Consider the following 12,585-nt stretch of genomic DNA (forward strand, 5'->3'; position numbering starts at 1 on the left):
AAATGTATGTTTTTTTCATAATTTCATAGATGTCATTTAAAAATGTTGTGTTGGTCGTAATCTGCCATTTTTAAGAATTGTCTAATGTTGACAGTCACTCACTGCATACTGTGTTTTTTGTGATTTGTTTGCATTAACCCTTGAAGTGCTTACACAGTACAACGAAACATGGCTCTATCATGTAAACACAAGGCTAATTTGCACACTACATAGATTGGACGACAGCTCCATAGTGCTCTATGTAGACCAGTTTGATCTCAAACAAGATCAAACTGGTCTATACATACAAACTATATGAACGAGCACAAACACAGATGTACATAGTGTTCATCAACATACATCCACACACGGACACACTTGTGCGTGATGAAAATAAAAAGAGACACTTGCTCTGTTGGCACCTCCTCCAATCACACACGCCGCCTCCACTCCTTCATCCCAGCTGTCACAACTGCAAAAGCTCTACAAATACACACGCACACTCTCGCATATTCACACTCACCCACACACACCACTTTTCCTGCTCACACCTTTTCCCGCTCACCATGGCTCTCTCCAGTTGGTGCTTATGTGCCCACTCTCTGCCACAGCTTGTATGTAATGTGTGTGTGTTTATGTGTGTATGCGTGTGTCATCGCCTTTTATTGACATGGTTCTAGCTGAGCTCCAACATGTATGGCCTCACCTCTGGTCCTGCTGCATGAGAAAAAAAATGAACAGTGAGTCATGTTTTATTAAGGCCTCCTCTAAACTGTGAACAATTACAGCCACCTAAAACTCAATCTGTTCTGCGTCTGAGAGCAGGGAGAGCATTGAAATGGCAGTGGGTAATTTGGTCACGCCTAGTTGTGAATCTCTGCTTTTTCTCTGCTTTATGCCTCTTTACTTTTTGCTCCAACTCGTTCCAACTTAATGTTGGGCTATTGAATGTCATGACCAGTGTGTCAAATCTCTCCTGTGCTTACTCTGCATCTTTTGGTGTGTCAGTGTACGCCAAATGCTTCCTGTTTGACAGCTACACCATGTGTGAGGTCATAAATCTGATCACCACAGACACAGAATACTGTGGCACTCACGCTTGCAGGAAGCACCCTGGATTAGCGAAGATTTATGGTTATGCCTTGGATAACACACCCATCACTTGCGAATGCACCCAGTATGCTTTTTTCCCCTTTGAATGACAAACTGCCATTTTTGCAAGTGGAAACAAAAGTGCTGTGCGCCCTAAATCAATCCGTAGAGATGCAGAACAGATTCAAATTAAGTTTAACTTAAAGGGCCTATATCCAAATAAATAAGGAGACTGAAATAAGGAGCAGATATTGGGGGAAATTGGGCCCCTGGTAGTGATTATCACACTCATAGAGTTTTTCCATCCTGGTACCCTGGCTCAGACTCTTATGTCTGGATATTTTAAAGGGTCCAAGGAGGGTTGGGCACGTATTATTTTCAACACTTCAGATTAAAACCTGCTACGACTCTCTGAGGCCTTACTAATACAGACCCCCTGCTGGGTTACAGTGAAATTAAAAATGAAAATAAAAACCTGTGACTGTGAAAACACTGTTAAAGCTGAGGTGGAAACTGTATGTGTGACACTGAGATGCTGTGATGACGTCTCTGGAAAGGTAATAATTAACAGCGTCACCTTTTTTACAACATAGAGGAAAGAGAATTTTTGAAAATTGTATGATGACGGATTTAAAGTCAGGGACTGGCTTCAATGGTTTAGCACATAGAAATATGGCAAGATTGGGTGAAATTACCATGCCAAGTTAATTTTGAGCCATCAAAACACATTTATTTTTGCAATGGCTCATTTCTCTCTGTTTTCTCCTTGTACATGTAATAGCTAAGGTATCAAGAGGTATCAACTGTTGCAGAACGAGGACAACATTTAAATCAATGCATTGACGTCTCAAAGGATGGAAGTTTGGAAGCACAGAAATGTTCAAAAATCATTATATTAAATACAAATTCAAACCTAAGTTTAAAGTGAAATATGGAATAATTGTATATTTTTTGGAAGTTTGCAAATGCTAACCCCTAAAATATCTTTAAGCTATGCTTGAAGGGGTCATATTGTTTGAATAAAGGTTGCAAATCCCACTTTACTGCATCAAAATTAATTCAGTGGTTAGGGTAATTATCGGTCCAATTATGTTTTTTGTAACTTTTTCTTGCATATAATATATATGAAGATATGGATACAACAAATACCTTAAATAACAAAAGCAAAGTATTTTGTATATTGTAACTATAATAATACACTCTTACCATTTCTTACCAGCCCACTCTAAACAAGCAGCATGCATGCCACCCATTTTCCTCTCCATCTCACACACTAACACACTCACACACACATACTCTCATTTAAGATGCCTCGGGAAGTGCCAGGCAGTACCAGTCCACTGGTTCCTCTATCGCCAAGGCCTGACAAACAGGGCGCCGGCTGGCAGGATGCCCCCGGCCCCTCCTCACGGCGCTCGGTCGCAGGCAGCTGAGAGAAAGAGGGGCCAATACACCAACAGTTGCTGAGACTTTGGTTGAGCGACTGGCCGGGCTGCTGCACGCCACCCAGCCCAAATTCAGGGCACCTGACCCTGGGTAAACTGACAAATGCCTGGCCTTTGGGAGCACCCGCAGATTGATGTGACCCTGAGGGTGTTATGACCCCACTGAATTAGGCACACACTTCTAGCCATGTTCCCACTCACAACGTTTTTTCTAAGCACCTGAGGAAGAACATTGCACCCAGGAATGAGTGCTTTAATTTACTCCTGATTAACATGTTCAATATGTCAACAATGATTAGATTTGCATTGCATGACACTGGAAATGTTTTATTTATTTGATCACGCATTTCCTTAATTAGCTCAACTGCTAAACTTGCTCAACTGCCCCTGTAGTTAATATTCATAGGCTGTAATATTTGCGAGCGCTGCTGCCGTATATGCTTGTTGGCACCGACACACACAAGCATATGGTACATAAGCACAGATTATAGCCTCGCAATGTACACTAAACGCATCAGCCATATTTAACTCATTTTGACAAGGCTGTTAATTTCTCTCTGAAACCAGGGATGGATTCCAACGGCTCTCTCTATCCACGTCCACTCTTCCCTCCAAAATGCCCAGCTGTTGCCACAGTAGACAGCTGCTTTAGGGGTAGAACGAATCTCAGCTGTTGAGGGGAGTTGTACAAGGGGGGGGTTGGTGGATTTGGGGGTTTGTATTCCCTGAAACCAATGACACTTCACATACATGCACTGAGTTGGGCGGAGTGTGGAAAATGCTGACAGATAGCAGATTTAGGGACAGAAACCAGAGGCTACAGCTGTCTATGTGTTTACAACCAGAACTGCTAGGAAACACTGAAATTGACATCTGGGGTCATATAAGTGATGTCCCCAAAATGTCTGGAGAACTGCAAATTACAATGTTTGGCAGCTGGAGAATGAAAGAGAAATAACGTTTATCAAAAGTTTACTACCATAAATGTTTACCACATAAGGATTAGTTGCCAAATCCTATAAGAGCATCTACTGAGTCTGGAAAGCCTGGTCCTTGATCAGAAAGGCAAATATACTATACACAAATATCTCTTTCATAACAAACTAGATCAAAGAGCAAGGAGGAAATCAGCCTTGTGTTACTGTCCTCAGAAGATCAGGATCCAACAGAATAAGCGGCAGTCGCTCTTTGTTGCAAATGTAAAAAATATGTGTACCATGCTAAAGATTGGCATACTCCATGTCATACGTTTGTATTACGTTAGGATTTATAATGGGTGTTGGACTTGGTAAGAGTGTCTGAGAGGCTGGTGACTGTTCTGCTCTGATCAATCGGTTGGTGGAGGCTGGAGGAAGTTGCCTAAACAGAGGCCTACCACTAATGATAAAGACAGAGTGTATATTAACTCAATCAAAAATAGTCCAATAGGCCTATGCATCTAATAGAGATAATTTCGGGCGTGTTTTGATTTAGCCCTTTTAATATTTATAATATCAGTATTTTGTAGTTCAGGGGACAACCGAAACTAACTTGAACTTTCTCTCTGCCGTACTGCCTTGTTTTATCTGTTTTCTATCTCGTATTCTTAAGTCTCCCTCTTGTGGTGCATGACTGAAATCACATCCCAAGCATCTTCGACAGGTGGCAGCAGGTTGTTTCTCTCTCTACAGTACGTAAATAATGTTCATACTAATGAAACAAAGCCTTTAATCAATTAGAGGAAGGATAACTATGAGGTCACTCTGAATATAACATATGTACCTTATTGTGAAGAGAATACACTGGCTTGATTTGTATTCAACTGATTCTTGCAAGACAATATCAATGAAAATAATGTAAAATATGTCATGAGGAAGAAAAATAGTTTTGACCCAAACAAGTCATACTGATACCTTGCTAACAGATAATATGTGTTGAAAGTTTCTACAATAGCCCCATAATATTTATTTTTGAGGACTATAGTGAGTGGGTGAAAGAGGTGGGAGAAGTACTCAGATATTGTACTTGAGTTAAAGTAGAAGTATAGGAGTGTAGGAATACTCTGTTACAAGGATTCAAAAAGCTACTCAAGTGAAAGTACAAAAGTATTGGCATCAAAATATACTTAAAGTATCATAAGTAAAAGTACTTATTATGCAGATTGGCCCATTTCAGAATAATACATAATATGTTTTTCTTATAATTATTGATGCATTAATGTGTTTATCAAAGCTGGTAAAGGTACAGCTAGTTTTAATCACTTTGTATACTGCAGGGGAGCTGTTTAATTTACTAGGTGTAACTAAAGTCTTATTTAAGTGTTGATTATATTTCACATTATTAATCCAAGTCTGTAAAGTAACTAAAGGTACAAAATAAATGTAGTGGAGTAAAAGTACAAAGTAGCACAAAATGGAAATACTCAAGTAAAGTACAATTATCTCAAAATTGTACTCAAGTACAGTACTTGAATCAATGTGATCTCTGGTGGTTGAAGAGTTGTGGCTTTTCTGAACAGGCGCATTGGAGCCTTAATCAGTGCAAAGTGCAGAGCCCCTATGTCCTGATAGTTGTGCGCACAAGGTGGAGTTTTCTGCTCCATCACATCTACAAGGCGCAGGAAGCTGTTGTCCTGAAGAGAGGAGGCTGTCAGCAACAGGAAGCAGCTGAACAACGGAAGCGTTTTTGCATTTCGGAATAATTTCACTGCTGCTCTGAGTAGAGGAGGTGTCTAGGAACATGCTGTCAACGCGCAGGTGAAACCCATCTGCTAATTGCACTCTACAAGTTCTTCGCTGCTACTACTTTCAAGTCCTCGTGAGGATTTGTTTAGTTTTCTTTGGTTAAGATTCACAGAGATAGTTTTAAAATCTTGATAAATGTCTCGCAAGAAGTCCGCCAAAGGTAAAGCCGTGACAAGCAGCCCGTCTGCGGACAGCCCCGCCGGGAAAGGGGCCGGGAAGACCGCGAGGAGCAGCCCGGGAATTGTTCAGATGAACGGCGTGGTCCATCCCAGTAGACCGTCCATCAGCAACAGCAGCGAGTTCTACGACATCGCTTTCAAGGTAGGATGCCTGCTGTTCAGTAAATGCACGAACAAATACAACTCACAAAAGTGGGCTTTAATTTCTATCATTAATGACCAAAACAACTTGATACCAAGAACAGGCCATAGAAGTCGTTGATATTACAAATCATATCGACACTTTTAGGCTTTTGTTTCCCTTTTTAGGGCGAGAATATGTAGTGAAGGAAGTGGCAATTACTAAGTGGATTTGTGGTCTACTTTATTCATTGCCAGTGTCGTTTTCTTGTTAAGCTTTCATTGTTTCTCGTTTTACAACCTCTTCATTCATTAAACTGCAGCGTGCTCCTGACACCAGCTGTGTCAATAGTCGATCGATAACCTGGAAAGGTGCACAGATCCGTGCACAAGCCTACAAACAAATCAACTGGTTGAATGCATGTTTGTTTCTGTCAGCAGCACCCTCTGGGATTGCGTTTACAGTGAGCGAGTTGTGTGCTTTACCTAACCATATTGTGAGACAACTGTCACCTCACCTCGTTGTAACACAAGCACAGATTCACACACAGATTCTCAGTGTACTCTCGGCATCACTTCAAGGGACCTGTGCCACCTACTCTGTGTTTTGAAGCAGCTGTTTGATGTTAGTACATGATGCCTTTGTGTTGCTCTTTTTCACAGAACAATTGGATTGATTGTTCAATCCAAGCCACTCGGAACTGTATATATTCATATTTAATTAGCTATATTGTTTGGTGTGGGGACTACCACGTCTCCATTCAACACCATTGCAGCTAGAAAATAACAATTGAAGGAAAAGCAGCTTTCTCCAGTGTTTACCTGGGCTGAAACAAGATGTACTGCTACACACAAACTATAACTTGATTTAGTTCTGTGATCTGTAGCATCTCGAAATCCAATTATTGTAGGGATGCATCTTCAAACATGTGATCCACACTGAAAGTATCTGGCCCAGTTACATCCTGTCATTCCCTTTCCTTGTCTTTCATCTCCTCTATCCTTCCTCTGTGCACCCAGGAGGCGCTTTTTGATTTGCAGGGTCTAGGGCATCACAGTCCCTCAGCTAACCTGATAACCGTAATCACATCAAACCGTTAACTTCATCACAGCTCCGAATAAAAAGAGAAGGAATGAGGCTCAAGTCGTTTTTTTATGTGCGCACACACGATAAGATACTTATGATGGCTGTATACATTAACACACTGACAGAAAGGACATCAACTGGTTCAGAACCCTGCCGCCCGCATCATCACCAGAACCCCCTCCATTAACCACATCACTCCTGTTCTTCAGCAACTTCACTGGCTCCCCGTCAAATCCTGTATAGTTTTTAAGATTCTGCTCCTCACCTTTAAGGCCATCCATAACCTCACTCCTCTGTACCTCACCGACCTCCTGCACATCAACACACCCATCCGCACACTCGGGTCTTCTGCTTCCCTCAACCTCACTGCACCCCCCTTCCGTTTAACCACCATGGGGTCTAGAGCCTTCAGCCGCTCTGCACCCCGCCTCTGGAACTCCCTCCCACCTGACATCCGCAATACTGACTCTCTCCCCATTTTCAAATCACGTCTCAAAACATATCTCTTCACACTCGCATATCCACCCTGATCATTATCCATCACACATCCTCTGTTTTATTTATTTTTTTTTTTTTTTTGTGTTTGTACGGCGACCTTGAGAGCCTTGAAAGGTGCCTATATAAAATAAATGTATTATTATCCACTGGTAGCCAATATAAGCAGTCACACATGCATTCACATACACCCTCTTCACTGGATAGGCACCAGAATACCAGGACTAATTTAGCTGAATGATTCAAATGTCCTGTTTTTTTTCTGAGGACAAACAACCAGACACTGATATCAAATTAAACATAAGCAACGTCTCCCTGCTGTTAAGGCTCCTACACAGTGTTTTGGCTGATTTACCTCGTAGTTCTATCCCTCACACTCCCTAGTTTTACTTTTGTTGTGCTTCTTAGTTTAGCCCTCCAGTGAAACCTGTCTGAGTTGTTCCCTCTTGTATTCCTGTCCAGGTGATGCTGGTTGGAGACTCCGGTGTGGGGAAAACATGTCTTCTAGTTCGTTTTAAGGACGGAGCTTTCCTGGCTGGCAGCTTCATCTCCACTGTGGGCATTGACTTTAGGGTGAGTTTCAATCAATGCAACTCAAAACAACAAGCAGAAACCTGCAAATCACCCACATGCATGAGAACACACTGTCAGGTTTAGTACCTTTGGTAAAACGGGGCCATTTATACTGATGGGATTTTTTTCCGATTCAGTGTCTTTACATGCCCCAGAGCTATGAGTCTTTCTCATGTTAGAAGTCTCACAAGATAGGATATTGATTTCTTAAATTAGTTTGACACGCTTTAGTTTTTTAGTCTCCCTGGTTGATAACCGTGTCTCTCGTGTGCCAGTTTAGTAGTCCCACATGGGCAGCCAGGAAATAACTTATCCATCTTCTCTAATGATCACACTCGGGTGTCCGACACTCAGACGACCACTCAGAGCAACACTCTGACTCAGGGTTGAGGAAAAAAAGAGACAGTTTCTTCCCTGCTGCTCTACAGTGACCTCATGCACAGGGTCACGTCAGCCACAGTAACATCTCTGGGTGTTTGCTAGGGATGGGTACCGAGCCCCGGTATTAAACGGGCCCGGGGCTGAATTATTAAAGACCGTGTTACCGTTGAGCTCCAACGTTATCGGTCTTTTTATCGGTACTGGAGACATGTAAAAAATACATGTCATGTATTATTGCTACACAAACATTATATTGCAGTTTTAGTGTCGCCAACTCCGTTTCTAATATGCAAAAAGACAGCAAAATGCGTCTATGATTATTTTCGATCTTTCCAATCCAGACGAGAGATCTCTCCCTCTCCTGTCTGTGTGCGAGGGGGCGGGGCAGTTTACACACGCGCAGCTGCTACATGCAGCAACACACACACGGAGGAGATGGCGGAGAGAACGCGCTCCAAGGTGTGGTTAAACTTGACCCGTCTCGATGTGGACAATGCTCGTTGCCAAAAGTGCAATAAGAGTTTAGCATGTACAGTAAGGGCGGTAACACGAGCAATTTGTCGAAACATTTAGCAAAAGTGCACCACATTCAGACGGAGAAATGCACCGGGTTCGACTGTCTTTCTAGTAGCCCCATCCACGAGTAACGTTTCCACGTCAGGTATTATGTATGCTCGCAGCAACACACGGAGTTAACTCAATTATACAAACATGGGTTAGTGATTAGGTAACTGAGTTATTTATTTTGTTAAAGTTTCAGCTATTCTGTTTACAGTTCTGTCATCAGATTATTTAATACGATTTGTTAAAACATTATTGTTTCTTTTGATGTGAAATATTATTTATTTAATTTAAATAAAAAGCAATGTTAGTTTTGTTCACAATTTGTTTAGTTAGTTTACCTTATTTCTTTCTCCAAAAGGACCGGATCGATAAGCGGTATCGATAAAAGTAGTAGTACCGTTAAAACCTTAACGATACCCATCCCTAGTGTTTGCTCAACTACTGCTTTAATCACTATCGCTTCTTTTTGGCAATTTGATGTAGAACTCATAGCCAATTTGTGTCTCTGTCATTGATTCTATAACGGATTATTATTTAAGTTAAATGCACTTAACATGAATGGGGAATTTACTGTCTTACAAGATATCATTTTATATATCAAAGTCAACTTTATTGTCAATCTTTCAGTTCGAGAGATCGAAATACCGTTTCCAACAATCCCGAATATAAAAATACAAATATGTGTATATATATATATATATATATATATATATATATATATATATATATATATATATATATATATATATATATATATATATATATATATATATATACATATACACATATATATATATACACATATACACATATATATATACACAATCACACATATATATATATATATACACAATCACACATATATATATATATACACATATACACAATCACACATATATATATATATATATATATACACAATCACACATATATATATATATACACATATACACAATCAACAGAGACATTTATACATGTGCACACATTGAGATAAAAACACAACAATTAATATACAAAATAACAGTCACTTCAATATCTTTGTGAATGTACATTAGTGCAAGACTGTCCATAGCAGCGTAATAAGCATCATTTTGAAGTCAAAGAAACCCTTTGAAATTCCTCTTGTGTATTGTGCTTGTGTAACAGAAATACAGTTCCCCTACCTATCTCGGCATTTTTTTAGCATGTTACTGCTTGATCCCTCATCACCTTTAATTGAAGCCCATCAATTAGTGACTGTTTCCATCAACTTCACCTGTGATGAAAAGATAAACTTATTTTGAAAGGCTTTTTAAAGTTTCAAGGTATCACATAAAAAAAAAAGGTGTAAGTGCAATATTTGATCTTTTATACTCTTGGGAGATACTCTCATAGTCTGCCACTGTGTATGTACTGTGAGTGGGTTAGAGAAGTTTGTGGGTGGATGAGCAGTCGATTTATGTGCTTATGCAACGTCTCTTACAGTATAACACTGTCTGCGGTCCCGATGTGCATTTGGGCCTATCTAAGCAAAAACGGAGACCTTCATCAGCTATATTTGCCTGCACCATTTACTTCTAATGGAAGAATAAGTACAAAACTCATAATGCTCGGTGCTTACTCTGCTTTTTCTTGACTTATTATTTAATTGCAGTGCCGCACAGAGCCGTGTAACATGAGTAATGTCATTATCATCCCATTCTCTTCTGCATGGTTTCTTGTTGAATGGTTCAGTTTTAAGGTGTGATTTGAAATAGTCCCCCTCGAATCACAAATATCCTTCCTGAGTCAAACTGTTGAGTTAGTTTCATATTTGTATTTAACATACTGTACAGTATATTCCCAATGCTCACAAGTGCAGACTTAACCAAAGAATAGTTTGACAGAAGACTTTGAGTAGGAAAACAGTTATTGTTGTGTTTGTTTTCCCATGGAGGATTCACATTAAGACGGGGAATGTATGTTATTTTTAGCTTAAGACTGTTTTAACCCCTTTTAGTTGGTGGGAAAGACAATTGGCTTCGTATGGGGATTTGATTCGGTTCCCACTTCAAAGCTGCTGGGAGATGCTGGTTGTCTTCCCCCTTTGTTTATTGTGGTCTCATCTTGTTTAAGCCTCAGCATGTTCTCAGGATTACAGAGCTGCACTGTTGCCTTGTTAGGCTTAAAGTACATGCAGTCAGAATATATAATATACTCCAACTCCACTCATATTCATTTATTTTACCCATTTCACTATTTTAGTATAGTTACGGGCCTTAAATTCATTGAAAAGATTGAAAGACAAGACTGCACCTAATCGTATTAACTCCATGTAGATCTCATCTTGTTCTAGTCTATTTCAAAGCTAATTTTAGGTTTATAATAACTGCTCAACACTAATCAGGGGAAAAAAAACATTCTATATGGCCCTGTGGCACATTGACGGCAACGAAACATAGACATAATGGGGCTAATTGAATGTTATTTCACCTCCTTTAAGAGTGCTAATTAATCAAAAGAAAAGGCTCACCTACCAGTGAATGTTGGGTAATTCTGTTATGGCGCTTTTCCACTGCAGCACGTAGCACAGTTTAAGTGTTTTTTTGCTTTTCCACTAGGTAGTTCCGGCTCAGGGCTACTTTTTCACCTTTTTTCTGGCCCTCCAAAATCGAGGTTCTTACCGGGCCAACAACCGGGCTGAATATGCTAAACTAGTGACGTAATCACTCTCGACTGCTGAATGGTCAGAGAGAATCGCTGGCAAGGGGGCTACAACTACAACAAAATGAACATATTTTACCGTGATTTAATTGTAATACACGTTTCAAAATGATGCCGAAGTAACAACATACTGATACCGGTCTGCAGACAAGACGGCAGGCGAAAAACCTTTTTAAAATGCGTGTTTTCTGAATGGAGATCGGATCGATCAGGCTAAGCTAACGTTGTATGCTCCGTCCACACTCACAACAACGGCATACAGACATAAATAAACCAGCGACTGTATTCGCCATGACACAGACAGTCTGTGGTTTGTACTTGTTTAACTTTTGTCTAGTTTCTGAACAGATATGAGGAGCTGTGAGCTCTGAGTGCTAACAGCTAACGGCTGATGTTTTGTGTTTCACATTGAAGATGACGTCACAGCAGTTTTAAGCAGCGTCGCTCCGCCCGCCGAACAGCTGATCGCCCCGCCTACACTGCGTTACTATAGTTGCTACCCCAGTTGGTAAACTGTAATGGAAACGCAGCATAAAGTGAGCCTGGCCTACCAAGGCCTAACCATACCGTACTAAGCCGTGATAGGTCCTGCAGTGGAAAAGCGCCATTACATACATAAAGGATTGGAACTTGCAGATAAAAATTGGCTTTTTTAGTTTAGTTAACTTGATACAGCATAACACTTTTTATATTTTTCTTAAAAACTGCTTCATATCAAGGAAATGCCCCATTTGCATAAGAGTGCTAACGGTCATCACGGCCAGGTTTTTGCACCTACAACATTTTGCCAGAGAGAACCAGACTTGATGAAAAAGAGCAGTTATTCACTTACATTATCTAAATAAGCAAGCTTTTGGTCGGGCAGAGAGAAGCACAGCATTTTGCACGCTTGCAAACTACAATGCAGCATGATGTCAAGGTCATCAGTTGCCATGGTAATATAGATGCTTGCTGATGGGAGAAGGGCCTGGGATTGACCAGAGGGCAGAGCCCTGATTGTGCGCCTCCTTCACTCCTTGGCTTAAGAGAGTCAGAGTGCTGATGATTTTCTTTTCCTTTTGCTACAATCAGGAGACCATAGGCAGCATGTGGAAAGCTTCATGTGGGTGCAAAGAACCCAAATGTGTTTGTTTGTCTGCTCTCTGGGTAAAAAGGACATCTGATGTGTTCCTCAGGCTTCAGCTTGCTGTCTAATTCTTAGGTTAAGCATGGATTTTGAAACAAAAGCATAAAGATGTCATGACTTCAATAGACTACTGACATGT

At 40.5% G+C, this 12,585-nt stretch overlaps 1 protein-coding gene across 4 annotated transcripts in view; it reads left to right on the forward strand.

Annotated features, from left to right (window-relative positions):
* The window catches only part of LOC117492337 (ras-related protein Rab-26-like), a 99,342-nt gene that overhangs the window by 40,832 nt on the left and 45,925 nt on the right, over positions 1 to 12,585 (forward strand). For 2 of the 4 annotated variants that reach the window (XM_034142523.1, XM_034142524.1), the window contains exons 1-2: positions 5,090 to 5,560; positions 7,583 to 7,693. In XM_034142523.1, coding sequence (XP_033998414.1) covers positions 5,375 to 5,560; positions 7,583 to 7,693 — 297 coding nt within the window. In that variant the 5' untranslated portion in view covers positions 5,090 to 5,374. Of the gene's footprint in view, positions 1 to 5,089; positions 5,561 to 7,582; positions 7,694 to 12,585 lie in introns of those variants that run through there. The other 2 variants (XM_034142525.1, XM_034142526.1) reach the window with 2 other exon arrangements.

This window comes from Trematomus bernacchii, unplaced genomic scaffold (assembly GCF_902827165.1).
Source record: "Trematomus bernacchii unplaced genomic scaffold, fTreBer1.1, whole genome shotgun sequence".
In the NCBI taxonomy this organism is placed as follows: domain Eukaryota; kingdom Metazoa; phylum Chordata; class Actinopteri; order Perciformes; family Nototheniidae; genus Trematomus; species Trematomus bernacchii.